This window comes from Ascidiella aspersa, chromosome 7 (assembly GCF_963924565.1).
Source record: "Ascidiella aspersa chromosome 7, kaAscAspe10.2, whole genome shotgun sequence".
In the NCBI taxonomy this organism is placed as follows: Eukaryota; Metazoa; Chordata; class Ascidiacea; order Phlebobranchia; family Ascidiidae; genus Ascidiella; species Ascidiella aspersa.
The window spans coordinates 6821315-6839091 of NC_139453.1; the positions used below are offsets into that span (position 1 = coordinate 6821315).

Below are 17777 nucleotides of genomic sequence, written 5' to 3' on the forward strand. Positions count from 1 at the left end.
TATTAAAATCATTTTTAGAAACAACACCGCTTGTTTTGTAGTAACTGCTTATTTTGTTAAAGAATTAAGCGAAATGTGCTTTTTGAGAGTGGTATTGACTTTTTTAAGTTAGCGATAGGTCACAAAATATGGAATGTCAGTCAAGTCATTTTACAGGGTTGCCACAACGTTTTTAAATCTTGTAAAATCTTTTAAATTCTCGTTTCTAAAAACGTATTTTAATGTTTTTATTTAATTTGTGTATTAAAAAGTCTTTGAAACCTTATGTTTTTCCCAAAGTCTTTATAATTTTTTTTATATGCAGCTTCAAGCTAAACGTTAAAATTGCGGTTAAAAAACAATTTTTCAACTAATTTAAAGTGTTTGCCGTGGCATTTATAATGTTTTATTTTCGAATTTTGATTAAAAAACATGAAGTAAACCAATTTTAGGGCTTTGAAAGTCTATAAAATTTCTTTGAAAAGTCTTAAATTGTCTTATTTCATATTTTTTTTATTTCATAAAACTGTGTGGCAACTTTGTTTTAGAACACACCTTGTATATATATATGTAAACTCAGAAAAACGTTTCTTTTCTTTTTGTTGCTCCAGGCTGAAACTGAAGCTTATATGAGGCAAAGTCAAAGCAATCAGCAGGAACTTGCCATTATGCGCCGAAGGTCATTGGTGGGTGGTGGAGGTCAAATAATAACGCAGATGTACGAAACCATCCTTATAAAGTAAGTGGTTTGGTAAAAAAATTGTAAATATTGTACTAAATGCAACAGGATTGCAGGCTTAAAAGCTTAACAAGCTCTACCTTAAGTTAGCGGAAAGACCACTTGGGCAAGCTTGTGTATATTATGTATATATATATTAGATTTGATTAAAATGTAAAAGCAATAAGTTTCTTGTAAAAATTTTCAGTTATTTTAAAAGGGGTGCAGGCTTAACTGTTTAAATAGCTTTACCTGAAAGAGCAGATCACTGGGGTTAGCTGTTGTTCAGTGGGTATGAGATATGATTTAAATATAAGAGCAGTAAGTTTTTCGTAAAAATTTTCAGTAATTTTAATAAATGCAATAGGGGTGCAGGCTGAACAGTTTAACCAGCTCTACCTTAATTGAGCAGATCACTGGGGTTAGCTGGTGTTCAGTGGGTATTAGATATGATTTAAATGTAAAAGCAATAATGCAGCATACATAAAACAAAGTGTGAAACACCGTTCGTTCTTTTTGGTGAAAGTAGGGAACAACAGTAGAGAACGTTTCTGAAAAATTATTTTAGCAATTTTTTTTCTCAGGAATAGAAGTTGTTGCAATGTGTAAGTTGCTTGCAATGAAGCAAAGCAAAGCAAACTTAACTCTTTTTTTCAAAAAAAATGAACAAAATCAACTTGTAAATTAAATTTCCAATTTTACAAATTAATCTCTAAAAAAAAATGGGCCAAAAATCTAATGAACAGCGGACCGACAAAAATATCGGCTTGTGGCCTGTTAAAGATTTACCCGGGGAACAACTAATCATCGACTTGAGTTGTCGTTGGGGGCGTTATTCGCTCTGTGTATTATGCACCTTTCGGCAGACGCTCGACGCCCCAATCTTTGCTTAACTCTGTTTATTTTAGTCAGGCTAAGCTTAGAAGCGACTGCCAAAGGTTGATTTAGTTCACTCTTGAAGTGCATGGAAGCTACTGCTTTTTTATAATAAGCGAAACGTCGAACTTTGTTCTGGTCACGAAAAAACATGTTAGGAGTTTTAGTCTAGTTTGTTTTGATGCAGCATATTTTTATGATAATAATTTGAGCATAGGTTTGATATTGTTTGGTGTTTTTTTTTTATTGTTTATATTTATATATATGTTTATGTTTTTTCTGTTAATTGTACTAAAAATGTTTGATTTGTTATGAAACAGCTGACAAGAAATTGTTGTGTATATCTATGAAATATCTATAGTTTAACTGGTTGTGTTTAATTTTTTGGTAAGACTTTTTATATGATCTATGTACATGTTGTTAAATGTGGATAATTTAGTACTGTTTTTATGGCTCCTTATTTTGAAACCCAGTAAACTGTTTTACAGGATCATAAAGCAGGACATAAACAGCTTAGTCAAATATTGTCCTATACAAGTTTTGTCTGTTTGAGCAAACTTTACAATATGCCACCTTAATTTACATATAAAAGTAAGGCAAATATTTTGTTCTTTAGTGTACAGAAGTGCTCCTAAAAGTTGATGTCAGTCATTAAAAGCCATTAAATCTAATTAGCCATGCTTGGCGGCCACTTGACATTACAGTTTATCTTTCTTTTTCTATAATCCATTCTCCTCTTTGTAGTCTATATTGCTAATTTCAAGTGCACAATTAATCGTGGGTTAAATCGCGGTCGATCTTTTTAACGTGAGCCCAACTGACCCTTTTCATTTTCAAGGGTGCTTAATTTAATGTTCGGGCCTTGTTAAGTCATTTTTTGTTAATTATTGACGAATTACTTTGAGCCAGTTTAACTTTGTCCACTTGAAAATTGTATCTGATAGCTCGGTTGCACCCAACTCTGTTTATATTGTCCATATTTGGATGTTTGACCTTATTTGGCCTATAGTGTATTTTAAATGTTAACACCATCATACACAAATAAAAAAAGTTATCAATAAAAATGCAAAATAATTCCTGTTATACCCATTTTTAGTTCAACAAAAGTGTGAAAACTTTCCTAAATTCCATAATAATCCCAAAAGCTAGAAAATAACGCCCTGAAATTTTGAAAGTTCGGCGTCCATGATTGTGTCATGACTAAAATTAATATTTTTCACCAAATTTTTGTATTTTTTAGATATGAGGAACTTAATTCATCACACGAAGAATTGCGCAAGCGTTTCGCCGATGAAACTGTCAAGCGAAATAAATTGCAAAAGCAACTCGAAACAGCAACCTTCAATCACCCTGGTAAAAATTGTTTAGAAGCTTATTATATTTCATTTGAATACTTTATGCAAGGTAATTAACATTAGTTAGCATGGCAAAGATACAATTTTATAAATCACTTATGGCCGAAAAATACTTGTATTTTGACCATATTTTAAAACTAAATATTTAAACTCTTGAACTTTACCAGTATTTGTCAATTAGTGTTCTGTAAAAGTGAAATACCAAAAAAATTACAAATCCAGAGCTTGGAAATCAGTGAAAATCTTGTAACATCGATTGATGTTGCTTTACTCAATCTGAATGCTTTTAGTTTAATTATTTTTCTTTTTTTAGACAAAGAGTCGATGATTAGACAGTTGGAGCTTATGAATGAACGAATGGAATCACTTCAGGTATGATGCAATATGCATTCGTGAAAGTAACTTGCATACAACATCTTGTTACAATTTTATTAAAAAGATTATTTACGAAGATACTTGTTCCTAATCAAAGTTAATATATCAAAATATTTTTATGTTTTAATTTTTGTGTTTTAATACTTAGTGCAAACTTCAAATCTCACAAATCAAAATAGACTTACAAATAAAAAATGTTTTTTTTAAGAAAATCATCTGTTTAATGGACTTTAGTGAATTTGTTTCTATTACGTTGCTTATCGTTTGTTAATTTCAGCAAAATGTATAAATGCTGACATACAACTTTTCTAATTAAATATCACTTGAAAAATCACGATTTAATACACAAATCAACCTTATTTCGCGGTCAATATTTGCCTAATCAAACACACACCATGTACCGTTTGTATTTACCGCTCAAACTAAAAATAGCCATTTTATTGGCGAGAGAACCTGTATATTTCGGGTTTTACGATGATCCACGAGTTTGTTTTGCATGTTGTAGCCCTTTCTGTTTACAGAGGGACCTTGCAAGGGTGAGGGACGAACGAACGACCTACAAGCGCGAATATTCACTTGTCATGAGCGAACGGGACAGCGTACTCAAGGACATGAACAAACTACAGGAAGACCTCGGCGAAAAAGAATTGCAATAGTAAGACTTCTGTTTTTTCACCTTTTATCAGGTCGTTTTGTTTTCAAATTTGGAAGGTACAAAAATTGCTATCGTTCAAAAAATACCTTTGTTACGTCATAGGGAATTTAACCATCACGGAGCAAACCTTGGCGGAAAAGAATTTGCAATAGTGTGACTATTGATATCGTTCAAAATATATTGTTGTTTTCAGCGGTATTTTTAACTGTAGCAGGCCTAAAGTGGTTGTGGCAATTTGTTGATAATTCGCTTATAAAATGTTTCAGTTTCTCTAAAAATATTTAAAACTGCGTAAGATCTTATACCAAGCACAATTTTACATCTTTGGAAGTTTTGTAAATTAATTTACGAATTTGTAAACTTATCCAAACTTTTCAGCAAAGAGATTCTGTCAGAAAAGCATGGAATGTTGGAGGAAAAAGAAAAAATCCAAAGTCAACTGATGATTCTGCAACGTGGTTCAGTACGTCGCTACACTTTTAACATATTACACACTAAGCCTTAAAGAAATCTGGTCCTGTTCAGTAAATTGTCTACAGGCCATGCTGGTCAAGATATTTGTCAATAAAAAGACCTGTCTGAGAGTGGATTCGAACCGACAACCTTGTTACTTACTGACACAGACTTTTGTAGTTCAGTTGTTAAGTTTCTTTTATAGCGACAGTCGTAAGTTTTAAAGTGTTATGTTTTTCTAAAATGCCAAAAAATATTTTATAGCTACATATCAAACATTACTTTAAGAAAAATTAAACCAAAAAAATCGCCTTTTCAAACCTCGTCGGTGGACATTAGCAGCTTAAAAAAACGAAGAAGTTTAAAAAAAATAATGTTTTAGGTTTCCCTAATCAGTATTCATGCTTCGTATATGTACTAAAAAAAGATGAATTTTTTTTATTTTAGTTTCCATTTTAATAGACCCCGTCGGTTGACAAAATGAACAAAACATTCTAGCCAAATAAAAAAAAAAAACTTTTTTTAATATTTTTTTAAACCTTAAAAAGGTTAGTATTTAAAAAATTAAAAAAAGATTGTTCACTTGATAATATTTATGCAAACTTTCTGCAGCGGCCTAGTGTTCGTAAAAAGTACCTTTTTTGTTCCCTATCCAGACTTCATCTGTAGACATCGACAGTTTAAAACAGGAACTATACGCGGCGCAACGCGAGCGAAGACAGGCCTTGCTCGACAAAGAAGCCCAACTACAGGAAGCTTATAACGAGCGGAAGGCACATGACATCGCAATGCAAACCATAGAGCAGATCTCCCGGGAGAGGGATGCCTTTAGGTCCAAGGTGGATATCCTCTCGCAGGAGCTGGAGGAATCAAGGATTGAGTCGGAGGCAGCCACCAAGTGAGTTGGGAGAAATTTTTTTTTATGTATTTCCCCATTTTTAAATGACTTTCATGAGCATATATATTAAGTAAGAGCACATGGTGCAGGTAACTTATTTATGTTTTATTTAAATAATTTTTGGTGAATAATACGGGTAAAATAAAGCCACAACAGGGTCGTCAAAAAGTCTTTGTTTATATAATTGGTACAGTGAGTTAGAAGGAATGTTTTTTCATATATTTTGCACTTTCTTGTTCAATTTTTTCATGGTGTATAATGTATATGCAATGTATTTCTTTTTAAGTAAGAGCACTTTTACAGGTATTTTTTTTATTTTTTATTTAAAGAATTGTCGGTGATTAATAAGGGTAAAATAAAACAGGACCGTTAAGGAGTTGTATTTCACACTTTATTACTCAATGTATTATGAGTATATGCATTATGTAACGTTTTTTTAAGTAAGAGCACTTGCACAAGCAATTTTCAATTTTTTTTAGGTGAAGAATTGTAGTTGATGAGGGTAAAATAAAGCCAACAACAGGGTCATCAAGAAGGTTTTTTTAAACTATTTAGCACTTTCTGATTAAACTTTTTAGGAGTATATGCATCATGCAATGTTTTTAAGTAAGAGCACTGGTGCAGGTAATTTTTTTATTTAATTTATTCCATTTGGTTAAAGAATTGTAGTTGGTTAGTCATGGTAAAATAAAGCCACCAACAGGGTAATTTTGCTAATGATTTTCTTTCTAATAATTTTGACCTTTTTTAAACAATTTTTTTTTTGCCGTCAATTCTAACTTATAATCTGATAGATATATGTTTTTAAATAAAACTAAAAAATATATATTATATATACATTGTTATTATTTTTTTTGTAAGATTGTTATGCGTAAACCAGATATATCTTCAGTACAAAACAAACTCATGCGCAAAAATGCGAAAACGCTTAAAACCATTGTCAGTAATCAAATACAGTTTTCTCGTAAACAAAATTGTCATTTTTATAATGATACGTCCCGCTAAAATTGGCCATGCATGTTCAAAACATTACCAAATTAACCTCATAATCCGCAAGTTGACTGGATTGTATTTACCATCTACCCACAAAACAACTTAAAATTGTGGACTAAGATTTGTTATTTGTCGTGCTTTAAAATTTGAAAGCAACATTGCTCAGGTTTTTTTGATACAGTGTGTTGCGCTAACCAGCAGTATTTAAATATCCATGGTTAAACTGTATAGTATACCTTTACAGTTTACACAGCGGGCAATAAGCCTGTTTAAAAACTTTGTTGTTTACATCCGTTTCTACAATAAACGAATAAAAAAAACAGCCAATTTAATTGCCAAATCTAATCGAAGAAACGACGCCTCGACACAGATTAGTAGTTCTTGAGTGTCCTTTACAACCAGTTGCGCGTTATTTTGGCGACTTGACGCCATCTTAAAGCCAATTACAAACACCATGAGTCACACACACTTCAACAAGTCAAGGCCGACATTTAAATCAAGTTCACGACAACAATGTTTTCAAGGGTTGAGAGTTTAAGGAAAAAGGGAAAGGATTATTCTTCAGAGGGAAGAAATGCGTTTTTTTGTTTAAAGCCCTTGTGATTTGGCGAGTTATAAAAATCATTTGTTAGTTTGTATTTTTATTAACGTGTTTACGATAATGCTAAATTATTTGAACATAAACTTACTTCTTGGCGCATTAACGTAAAGGTAAAAATATTTGTGCTGTTGTTGAATTTAGTTTAGATTTCTCGTTACTTTGCTTTGTTTGTGCTGGAAAACTCAGTCGCAAGTTTTGCATAAAGAAAATATGATACCCGCGAGAATTGGACAAAACAAAAAAATTCATACAGTAAAATGAAAAAAAAAAAGTATTGGCTGCTCCTTATTTTCAGCCTTTTCAGAATATTTAATGCACAAATATCTATTTTTATTTTCAATATTGTTGGGAAGGGTTGTTGTTAGTTTTTCCTATTCCTAATATTTTAAATATGTAAAAAAATGCACAAAAATTATGCGCAAAAAAATGCCAGATTTGCTGAAAATAATCCATCAGTAGCCGCAGAGGCCACCAAACTTTTCTCATAAAGGGCCGAATAACTGTAAGGCCTGACCATCGTGGACCGGATAACTGTTAGGATTTTATGATTGCGGTCCGGATAAAAAAAATGTCGAACTTTATTAACTTAATTATTGTCGTATGAAGGAAATATAAATAACTCTGCAATAACAGTGGTAGTGGGCCCTAAAATTGTCGTACAGTTTCACTTTCATCAAAATTTTGTTTTAAATTTTAATGGACAAGATTTCAACTGTAATTTATCTGCTTTTGGAACAAAGTTGCGGGCCGGATTATGCCCGTGGACCGTAATTTTTTTACCCCTTAACTAGAAAACATGCTCTAACTCGGAAACATCTCCATCAGATTCTCACAACCCCCATTTTCGCCACCAGGTGGCGTAAGCTGGCTTTCTCGGAGCGCGACAAATTACGCAGCGAACTGGAGGAAAGCAGGAAGCTTTGTGACCTCATAAAGGAGGAACGCGAAAGTCTCGTCAAGCAACTCGAAGAGGCGGTCAAGGTACAGAGGTCGATGGTTCGAATCCCGGCTCGGTCCATATCGATGTTTTTTTGTTTATTTTGCGTTTATATGGGTAATAAGTGTTGTCGGGCTATCGTGATTAAGGATGTTCAAAGTAGAATCCCAGGAAGTTCAAGAATATTAGGTTTCGAATCTAGAATAACGAATCCAGAATATCGAATCCTAGTATACTTGTATTCAATTCTGTTTTGTGGGACCGAGGAATTAATCATAATATTACAGCAGGGGCGGGCAACTTCTCCAGTCGGCGGGCCGGATATGGTAAAATGAAGTACTTGGCAGGCCAGGTTCCTGAATCGATACATTAATTGTGTATTTATCCACCCATGAATAAATCGTATTTTGTTGTACTCGTTAAACAGGTCACACTTTCATTGCACAGCAGACACACTGCATTCTTGCCGACTTGAGTAAAAAAAGTACTTGGGCATCCAATCCTTGTTAATTTCTCGACACTCCTTGTAAACTTTACATCTCTTGACAAATCCATGGAAAAATATTTATTGTAAATTCTATATCGAATTTGAACCCGAAACAATGAATACAAATAACAAAAGAATAACTCACTATTATTTGACGTAGTAATCAAGTAGTGGGGGATTGCGGCAGACTGTGGACGCGGGCCACATTATCATGTAACACCGGAAACTGTCTGCGGGCCGCTCAAAATCCCATCGCGAGCTGGGTTAATATAAAAATAAAAGTAAAAAGGGTACGACAAACTTTATATCTCATTTCAGGAGCACGACTCTACAAAAGAGACGAAAAACAAGATCCTCGGAGAGCTTCGCGCGATGCAGACCCGAATCGAGCTGAGTCACAATAGCGAGAACACCACGCACAGCCATGACTCAGCAATCGATGCCGGCGACTGGGACGGCCTGTCACAAGACTGCGCCCTGCGTCACCGCCGCCTGGTGCGCCTGTTGCCACGGCAACATGACGTCACGATCGAGCTGCTCCCAGTGGTGAAGTTCTCGTCGGTTGAAGGGCTGCTGTGCGGCGACCGCCTCCTAGCGGTAAACGACGTATCCGTGGCGGAGAAGTCCTCATTCCAGGTTTGAGCAAAACAAGTTATTCTTTGTCGGGGAGAACTTGTAGGCTGTATTCTATTTTTAGAGAACAAATTAATCGGTTATTGCCTTGAATTGGTATCTTAGTAGGTATGATATTTAACGTTTCGCCCCGATTTTGAACAAAAAGTACATCCAACCCGACGAACGTTAAAAAAGTACGAAAATTATAAGGGGTTCGTTTTTTAAATATTTTTTTAATTTACTTGATGTGCAGCTTAGCGTATGTGTGTTGTAAAAGTTACCGGATAAAATCATTTTTAAACTACTTGTCATTGTGCCAACCGTGCTATTTATACCGTTTTGTTTTTAATTTGTATTCAAAGCACATGGAGCGATCCAATTTTAGGTCCTGAAATCTATAAATTATGTTTGAAAGGTCTTTGAATGTCTTTGAATTTATTTCATAAAAATGTGTGGCAAACCTGGCCTGTAATATGTAAAAAAACAACGAACCCCTAAAAGAAACAGTGGCGGATCCACAGAGAGAGGATCACCAGACCAAGGACCCCGAACTATATTTTTTGCCATCTTTTAAATAAACCTGGCAGTGAATTATGTGAAAGCCCGCTCATTTCGTCTATGTTTTAATCAGTGTTGCAAACAAGTCCCTTTAAAAGTGACTCAAGAGAGCAATTACTCCAGCTAAAAATTAACAAGGTGCGAAATTGAGATAAATAAATCAATTTTATTAAAAATATATAATTAAAACACTTAATTTAAACCCAGGTTGTTTAACACAATGACTTAAGTCCAAACCAAGTCATTTATCCAAAAGACTTAAACCAATTCAAGTTATTGTGGTCGAAAACTTAAATTAAGTCAAGTCATTTGAAAACAGTGACTTCAGTCCAGTTATAGTTAAGTCGTTGACACAAAAATAATAAAGCCATATTATGGCATGAGGCATTGCTGAAACGTCTGTAAACTGTGAAATGTCGATTTTATCGAATATTATGGCTTTAATATTTTTATTAAAATTACTAAAAAAGACGGGTATTGTGTTCCAAAATAGACAATACCGGTTTTCTAATTTAAATAATTAGAGCAAAATGCAGCTAATTCTCAAAATCAATATTTTTCTGTATTCAAAGGTCCGCGAACTACTCAACCAGAACGGTGACGTTGAGGTTCGGTTGGAGCGTTCTTACGCCTTCCAGGAACCAAACAGCAGCCACGACGAGATGCTCAAGAACCTGGGGCGGGGATTTCCCGTCAACGGGGACCCGGGAAAGTCCCCGGCCCCCGACCTGTGGGACTTGGTGAGGGGTGAAAGGAGAAAGGATCACAAGCAGAAGGTGGGTTCTTTGCCAAGGTTGCCAAAAACTCATTACCTATATTTTTTTGGCGGGATTTTTTTGTTTAATAAACTATTCGAATCTTTTTTATTTTTTTTTCATTTTATTCTTTTTAAACTCTTAGAACCTTTTTTGAAGGTTTTTGATAGGGAAGCTGTTGGCAAAGTGACAACAAAAAACTGTTTTTTTTTTCGAGTTTTTGGAATTTGGAGCTTAATGGTTGGAGGTTTTAGTAAGACTTAGTAAGGACATCAAAGCCCATACAAAAGTAGCTAGCAGTAAATAAGTAAAGAGTTGTTTCAAACGTATAAAATGATAACTACTTCTGTATAGGCTTTCATAAGTCATTGAAATAATTTGCGCATTTAAAAGTCTTAACTACCTGTAATGCGTTGAGTGTTGACCATGGCCTTTATAGTGAATTGTTTTCAAATTTCATTAAACGTCAAGCGACTCAATTTTGTAAGTCTTTGTAAACCCATTACTGCTATTTGAAAAGTTTCTGGCCAACATGTTTGAGTGTGTTTAAAACACCTTTGAACCAATTTGTCAAAAAACTGCATAAACAATACATTTTTAATCTAAATTTGTGATTGTATAGACAAAATAGGTAAAATCTGAACCAGCGGTTTTTAAACAGACATAATTGCCACAAAAGGAGTTTACTATAGTCGTTTTTCGAGCACATTTACAGCGATATATGAAAAAAATGCGTTATTTTTTTACACTTTTTTACTAAAACTTTAAAACTCTTGCTCATAAATGAACAGAGATATTTCTAGTTTTTAAATCTAATTTTAAAAAAAATACTGGTTTTAATTTTTTCATCATTCTAGTCTGAATGTTTGTTTTTCAAATCAAATAGCAAAACACTTTTTTACCAGTATAGTAACGAAAGACGATTTAATTGCATTGTTAGTTCTTTAGGACTAACTTGTTGAGACTATTTGCCATAGAACGGAGTGGAGCGTATATCACGGATACGATAAACCGCAGTTGGTAATGGTCCTTTATACTTGTGTTTGCTAAAATCGGCCTTGAAACTTTTCCATGTTTGCACGTCTGTGTCGGTTTTCAAAAAGGATCATTTTCCTTTGTTTGCTTTTCGTTTGTTTAGCGCTGGACTTTATCCAACTGCAAATACTCAACAAAAAGTATTTTTTGGTGTGAAAGGGGGTTAATACTAACACAGAGGACCAAAAGCTCCCATTTTTTTGCATTTAAAAAGTTCACTATCTTGTAAATCAAAATAGCTCCGCTGGTAATTGTTTTAGTTCTCCAACAGTTTGACTGCCCACCCAAGTACTTTTTTAGACTTAATGGCGACATTGTGTAGTTCTTAGATATTTGCGCAGTGGTGCAAACAAGTCATTCCAAAATGACTTTAGTCGCAGACTCGCAGTCAAGCCATTTAAAAAAACACTTGTCCCAGTACATTCATCAGTTGCTCAAGTCAAGTCACTGTTATTTTACTTCAAGTCATTACAACATTATACTTTATAAAACCAAAATTACCTAACCCGTGCTATTTTGATTATTATTATGCCTGGTAGCAATGATTTTTTTATTAATTAACGACAATCAGATGGCAGTCTTACGACTGAAGGTTGCGTTTTGTCGTGACACCATTTACACCAAGTAACAAAATAGTTTTCAGGCACGACATGTTAATAATAACTCAATAGTGTACAAAAGGAAGAATTTAACAATAAACCTACGAGATGAAAACAAAACTGATGTACAGCGTTAAATTAAGTTTTTTAGAGAAATTGATATCAACAGTTTATAATTAAGTACCTTACAAAACAAACTAAATTGAACCAAAATTATTCCAAAACGATCGCACCGTATTGCTAATGTCCAACTTTCAATGTAAAACCCAACCCTCACAATCGTTACAGTGATTTTCTGCATGACTGAGTGGTGCCACTCAAATCCTAAACTAAAAACACAAAACCCGTCGCTACCTTGTTGAATGTAGCGTTTATCAAAAGACCTGTCAGTTCGCCAACCGTTGTGTGTTTAAGCGGTGCGCGCAAGCCGTCTCTCTTCATGGGGAATTCCCCGCAGCAACCCGAATCGAACCTTGGATGACTGGTAAACAACGCTGTTTGCTTTTCTTGTTTAAACACGCCTCTACTGACTCGTTAAAGAGAGCTATGGTGTGAAACGGGGCATGACAACTTGGCTGAATTTTAGATGTTTTACGTTTAATATTTGTATGTTTCTAGAAAAAAAAAAGTATTATCTTACAGCTCCACAATGTTTGTTGCTGTTGCTTTTTTCAAATTCAACTGATTTTTTTATTTTCTTGAAGGAAATGTCCAGTTTTGGTCAATTTTTTTCAATTCACATACAAATGTGAAGTACTGTTCTCTGTTTCATGTTTTGTAGACACACAATTTGTAGTGCCCTAAAATTTACCGTTTTTCACTCGTAAACTTAACAGCGGGAGCTAGTTGTTTTGAGTTGTTTTAGCAATACTGTCGTGAACTAGATTTAAGGCAAACCTCCAATTTACTCGTTTTCAGTCCTTTTTAAACCCTGACCTTATTTTAGACCTATCAATAAAGGTAAAAAGCGCTATTTTCTATACCTCTCATTTTTTGTCACGATTTTTTAGGTGGTGCCCCCTTCAATGGTCTTTAAACCCTTTGTACCCCCTGTTAACGTTTCAGAAAAAAAAACGCCACGGACCATCACAAGAGAGGTCTTTAAAAGTATAATAAAACCCAAAATTAAGATGTAACTACAATAAAAATATGAAAGCCACAAAATTCGATAAAATCGACATTTTGCGGTTTACAGACGTTTCAGCTACAGCTCATTTTTACACTGATGATGGCATGAGGTATTGCTGAACGTCTAAATATAAATATTTTGGAAATTATACTAGTTAAACAACTTAGGTAACTAAACTTCTTCGTGCTAAAGCAAATTTCGTCCTAAAACCTGTAAAAAATATCGGGTATCGGTATCAGAATAAGATATTAAGTATCGGTCATCCCTAATGCCAGACCAAAAAGCGTTAACAAATCAAGCATTGTAACAAACGGCGAATCCCTAAGCCTTGTCCGGCCGGATTTAAAACAACGCTCTCGTGTTGAAAAATTATTTTCACCTTCGACAGTGGCGCTGCCAATAATCCGTGTGGACAGCGCGCCCTTGAAATGCCCTTGAAACGTCCTCGAAAGGCAGTTGTGCCACTGCAATTGAACTTTGTCGGAGCTGGGTGTTGGCAAACACGCAAGCACAAGTGCCACGATAAGGCCTTTCGTCGAGGCCGCTCCAACTCTCCACTCAGCGCATTATACTGAACGGCAGCCGTGTTGTGTAACGCGCTTATGTAACCTTTGCTAGGTTTGTGCAAAATTTAACAAAGTTCTCAGTAAATTTATTTACTTTTTGCTAGTTAATGAAATTTAAAATCATGTCGATCTACTCGACCTTTTTGGCTTTGAAAAAAAATTATTAAGCTACATTTACCTTTGCTAGGTTTGCGAAAAAAAAATAATTTTAACGAAAATTAAAACTGCACAATCACGGCCTGCGAAGTTTTTTTTTCGTTAATTTTTTTTTGCTTGATAATTTAGTCTATTCAAAGCCAACATCATTATCAAGTCATTATCAAGCTGCATTACGCATCCGTCATCCGTGCACAGTTTACCCAAGTTTATTTTTTTGCCTTTGTCAAGTTCATTTGCCATGTACATCTTTCAAAATAGTTTGAGCGTTTCCTGATTAGAAATGTTCAATCCATCCTATTATACTTCGATAAGTGAGATTTTTTGGACTTTTAAAGCTCTCGTTTTGCCCACTTTTAGCAACGGTAAAAATACTTGGTCGTCACTGCTTCGCAGTTATGAGATTTGTTTTGCCTAAAATGTTTTGATATCATCAAAATGTGAAAAACTTTTTGAATGTACAAAGTTTTAAAGAGGAGATGAACTTTAGTTGCGTGTTTACAGACTTCTTAAACACACACTATTTTAGATTATATCAGGGGTGGTCAAACTTCGCAACGCAAACCACCGGCCAGCAACCTATTTTACAAACTTATATGTTTTGTCTATGTCAAGTACATTAAAGCAACATTTTTTTGAGCTTTGTGCAAATCTTGTTCCTGCATCGAGTGTAACAAATGTTAGCACCTTTTTTAATTGCAAAATACCTTCGGCTTATTTCTGATTAACAATCGTTGCGGTTGTTATAGAACAGTGGTTCTCAAAGTATGGGTCGCGACCCAAACATGGGTCGCTCTATGGTGATTCAATCCTGCGCAAACGGAACTTTTTTCAATTCAATCATGATAAGCTTTTCACGTGGCTTCAAATCTTTAACCTGGATTATTGCATCATAAGTGGTTTTATAAACGTTTTGATGGCAGCCAGTCACAGTATAGCCATAGCCAACTACAGTAGCTGCTAAGACTGGTGTAAGCTTTTAGTCACCAAACAAGCCACACTGATATTATAAAGGAAAAAGTCAGTTTCACCAATCACACTAAAACAAGTCAATCATTTGTTTGTAATCAATCGTTGTTGCATAGAACTGTGTAGGCTACTACATCTGGTTGTCGTGTCGTTTTCTATTTTATGCATATGCGAAAAAGTACATTTGTTGATGTTTGAGGCTTGGGTCGTGAGATTCACATAAAACTCAAGATTTGGGTCGCGCTCAAAAAAGTTTAAGAAACACTGTTACAGAAGGATGCGTAATGTCTACACAGTTCAAATTTAACGGTTCGCAGAGACCTTTTTGGGTCTGGCTTTGGCCCGCGACAAGAAATAGGTGGTTCACCCCTAGTTTATACACTTAGCATATATGGGACTGAAAGAGGGTTGAGAAACACTGAGCTAAACGGGTGCAAGGGTTAGCCTAACACCAACACTGTTCGATATGTTCCAACACCAAGCCAAACTCCATGCTCCTGGCGCACACGACCCAGCCATCGAGACGGCGCGTGTTCAAGTTATTGACTGTCAAGTTTTATCGCAGGGTGCCGAGCTAGCGGATGCGGATGGCACTCGCACGCCTAACGATCAACCACACCACAACCACAGCCAGGTCCAACAACAGCACCAGCTCCAGCAGCCGAGTGCCGTATCACCAGACCTCAGACACCACCATGGTACGTGATCGACACAATTGCGTGCTTTGTTGGCCTTTTTCGCACTCGTTTGACTATGCTGTAAAATAGGCGACTTTTTTTAGATTTTCGCATTGTTTTTTTTTAAACTGTTTCGAGTCAAATTCTGATAAACGGCGTATAAAAAACACTCACGCTTGTTTTTTTGAAATTTTTTCACATAATTTACCCTTTATATGTATTTTTAGTAACCACGCATTTTTAGGTGTGCTTACCTATCAAAAGGACATTTAGAGGTGCGTAAAAATATCGGATTGGGATAATCGATAAATAGGCAATTCTGCAATGGCTAGGTATTTAACTCAGCGTTTTCTAATTTAAAACTTGTAAATTTACCGAACTGATAAATATTCTACATTCTATAGTTTCAATTATACTGCTTTTTTGACCATCAACTAACCACAGCATTTGTTTTGGTCAGTTTTTTTTGCCTAAAATATCGGTTATATTACTATCACGATAAAATAAGACCTATGTTTGAATTTGCTGGTCCATAAATCTAGCAAATAATTAAGTATTACCTTATAGCATCGAATGTAATACATTATAAGATAAGCCATATTCTGCGAACTGCGTATAGTATATAGGTGTTCACAACTAATAAACATATGAACACTATTGCTACGTAAAAACAGCTTTTATTATTGCAACGTATGTCCATAAACGGGCATTTTGTCATTAATACAAGAACTTGTATTATATTCGTTAAGCACGAGAAGCTTACATTTGTGAACATCTGTTAATTTTGTCAAACTCACCTTGATGCCTTTGCTTATAGCAGGGGTCGGCAACCTACGGCCCGCGGGCCGGATCGATGAAAATCATCCGGTCCGCCGCCTCTTTGACAAATTAGACACCATTTCACATACTTCTTGACTGTTTTAACTACATAAGTGCTAAAAAACGCGAATGATCTTTCTGCGTCCGGTTTGTTTACATTTTGATGCTGTCTTTTTTAAGTAGATCAACACTTCTTTACCGTTGCCGTGGAAGGCTGCCAAGTTCTCTTTTTAAACATTCTTCTATTTTTTATTTTCGGCAAGTAATAAAAACGTTCAAGAAATTTAACAGAAATGCCGGTATACCAAAGAAAATTGCGTTAGCTTCGCTCGCCAGGTGTGCCTTGATTTAAAAACGTTAACAGACACTGAGCTACATTAACTTTAAATGCTATCGCGTTCCCCGAAGTAGTTTTTTACAGTTTTCATTAGTAGTATCGATGACGACATGTGAACTCGAATTTTAAACCAAACAAACGCTGTTTTTCGCGCTTTGCGCCAACATTTTACTGCCTCCTTAAATACAATTAAACTCGTTTTTAAGTGCAAAAACGATCAGAGGCCCGGCTGATTCACAGTTGTTCTAATATTTTAATAACACAATTCGTAGTTATCATTTCGTGCGGCCCGCAGAGACCTTTCTGAGTTTGGTTTTGGCCCGCGACTAGAAAAAGGTTGCCGACCCTTTGGCTTATAGCATCTTTTTTTGTAATGCATAGTTAAATTAACTATAAGATATAGCATATTCTGCGAACTGCATATATAAGTATATGGGTGCTCACAAAACTATATAAACACTAAATCTACGACGTTTTGGAAAACCGCTGCAAACACTGTTTGATTGAACAGCATCGTATACCTAAGTCAAGTGCTTTTTAATATAGCCCTCCTGTTCTTATTTTTAGACTCTTAATAGCTATCTATATCAATTCGAGTTTGTGGATTAAATATAGAGTGGATGATCCTATCTAATCTTCTGAGCGTCATAAGTGTTTTGTAGGTTGTGCAAAGATGACTCTCTTTACTTAGTGACGTACATCCTACAGTTATCTGAGACTTCTAGTACATAAGCCGGCACTTAATTCGAAATCGGATTAAGTTTGGTCCAAATCGTTTTTTCCCATTGCCCATACAAATTAACTTTGATGGAAAAGATACCCGAATAACATTTTGTTAACTCACCTAAAATGTGTTTTCGTGCGAAAAGCGTCGCACCATTTCTATGCGTTATTATACATGTAAGCAAATTACACATTGTCTTATTTGTTAAATGTCGTGGTATGGGGAATCTAATACTTTTGTTGCATAATTTTTCAGTGTTGTAAAAAGTCATTTGTGAAATAACTAAAGTGCAAGTCAAGTCTTTTCCAAAAATAATAAGTCAAGTCCCAGTCCAACTCATTATTAGAGAAAGTCAAACTTAAACTCAAACCACCAATATAATAATAATATTAATAAAACGATAATCCATAAAAATTGCAAACTCGTCCTAATATGAGCAATAACTCAACAAAAAATAACAAAAAACAACAAGTAGCAATATAATGGTTCTATGTGCAAAAATTAACAAAAA

The 17777-nt window shown here is 35.0% G+C and overlaps 1 protein-coding gene across 1 annotated transcript in view; it reads left to right on the plus strand.

Moving 5' to 3' along the window:
• The window catches only part of LOC146137467 (uncharacterized), a 43707-nt gene that overhangs the window by 4507 nt on the left and 21423 nt on the right, over positions 1–17777 (plus strand). Inside the window, exons 3-12 of the mRNA XM_083393361.1 lie at positions 591–718; positions 2814–2926; positions 3242–3300; positions 3825–3958; positions 4337–4421; positions 5068–5309; positions 7758–7884; positions 8646–8963; positions 10073–10276; positions 15275–15407. Of these exons, the coding sequence (XP_083249487.1) occupies positions 591–718; positions 2814–2926; positions 3242–3300; positions 3825–3958; positions 4337–4421; positions 5068–5309; positions 7758–7884; positions 8646–8963; positions 10073–10276; positions 15275–15407 (1543 nt within the window). The remainder of the gene's footprint in view (positions 1–590; positions 719–2813; positions 2927–3241; positions 3301–3824; positions 3959–4336; positions 4422–5067; positions 5310–7757; positions 7885–8645; positions 8964–10072; positions 10277–15274; positions 15408–17777) is intronic.